At 43.4% G+C, this 1,444-nt stretch overlaps 1 protein-coding gene across 1 annotated transcript in view; it reads left to right on the top strand.

The window, feature by feature from the left end:
- The first annotated feature begins 205 nt into the window (after positions 1-205).
- The window catches only part of LOC115807332 (glutathione hydrolase 5 proenzyme-like), a 12,766-nt gene continuing 11,527 nt past the window's right edge, over positions 206-1,444 (top strand). The window contains exon 1 of the mRNA XM_030768264.1: positions 206-369. Within this exon, the coding sequence (XP_030624124.1) occupies positions 206-369 (164 nt within the window). The remainder of the gene's footprint in view (positions 370-1,444) is intronic.

The following is a 1,444-nucleotide window of genomic DNA, read 5'->3' as shown; positions in this document are numbered from 1 at the left end:
ACCTGAGACAAACCTCCCGTACTTTCAAAGATTGCGAAAAGACTTTTTCGGAAGGAGAATGAAATCCGTCTTTCGCTCTGCTTGGTTGGAGGTGGGTTCTTTTTTCGTCGTTCTTTCCGCAAGGGGAGGAGAGTTCTGCGGTCTTCGTGCTCATGGGGGCTAAACCACATGGAATTGTCAGTCAGACGAAGTCATCGCTTAAAACATGGCCAGGTCAAGACTGTTCTGTGTCCTGTGTGTTATCCTTCTGAGTGCAGTAGTTATCATCTGTTTCCTCATTGGCATTTTCAGCAGCCGACAATGCTCCAGAGGGCAGTTCACGCAGGCTGCAGTGGCGGCGGATTCTCTGAAGTGCTCTCAGATCGGCAGGTATTGTTGTGGAATTGTTACCTGGAAGTCTGGAAAACCATTCAGCCTCGAGTGTGCTTTCTTTCACCTAACGCAACATCAGTCACTAGCGGCATCTTTTGCGGCTGTTTCTTCTTCTTCTTCTTTTTCTTCTTCTTCCTCTTCTTCTTCTCGATACTTGTAAATGATAATTGATTAGAACAGGAAATGTTTATCATATTAAAGATTAATCTTTTTTTCTTTTTACGATTTAAAAAAAAAAAAAAGAAATATAGCGCGATTCAAAGACGGTGCTGATAAATTTATGTGAATCAATATGGTTACAGATATAATCCGAACAGGTAAGCAGTTTAAGGGATTTAGTTTCAGGGCGGTTAACGTAGCCTACCGTCGCTGTGTGTGTTTATTATGTGCTAACAGGGTCTGTTCTGAGAATGCACCGCAGGAGTTTTGACCCAATTAAGAGTTTTCACAAAGTGACAGAAGAGGCGAACTGAAAGTTCGCTGTCACTGGGGCTTCGGTTGCTCGGGACAACGACATAGGCTCACCGTGACTTTTTAACACGGCTACTTACATTTGGACGCAAATAGTTTGAACGTTACGATGGGGTTTAGGTTGATTTCTGTTCTAGAAGAGGGATGTGGTTTTCGCGGAATTTTCTCAATCCGTTTCGGAGATATCATCACCATCTGACAGAAGTGTTGACAGTGAACATAACATGGCATCGTTAGTGATCCGTTTCTGAAGCATTAGTCAGGAAAATCAGCTAGGAAAAAACAAGGACACCTCGTTTTGTATTAATAACCTTCGTTCTCTAGTTCTTGCCTTTGTGCCCGGCTCCCGCGGCGTGGTGCCCGTTTCCTTGTTTGAAACTTCCTCTGTTCCTGTAGTGTATTTTTTCAGCATTCAGACTTGGCAGTTATTTTAGCAGCAAGATATATGCAAGCAACTCAACCAGAACTGGTTATTATTTATACTCTCTCTCTCTCTCTCTCTCTCTCTCTCTCTCTCTCTCTCACACACACACACACACACACACACACTCACTCTTTGTCTCCTCTCATCTTGAAATTCAGAGCTCACTCCTTGTCTCCT

Source organism: Chanos chanos, chromosome 3 (assembly GCF_902362185.1).
Source record: "Chanos chanos chromosome 3, fChaCha1.1, whole genome shotgun sequence".
In the NCBI taxonomy this organism is placed as follows: Eukaryota; Metazoa; Chordata; class Actinopteri; order Gonorynchiformes; family Chanidae; genus Chanos; species Chanos chanos.
Note: the sequence above shows the minus strand (reverse complement) of the source record. Positions and strands in the feature narration are given on the sequence as shown.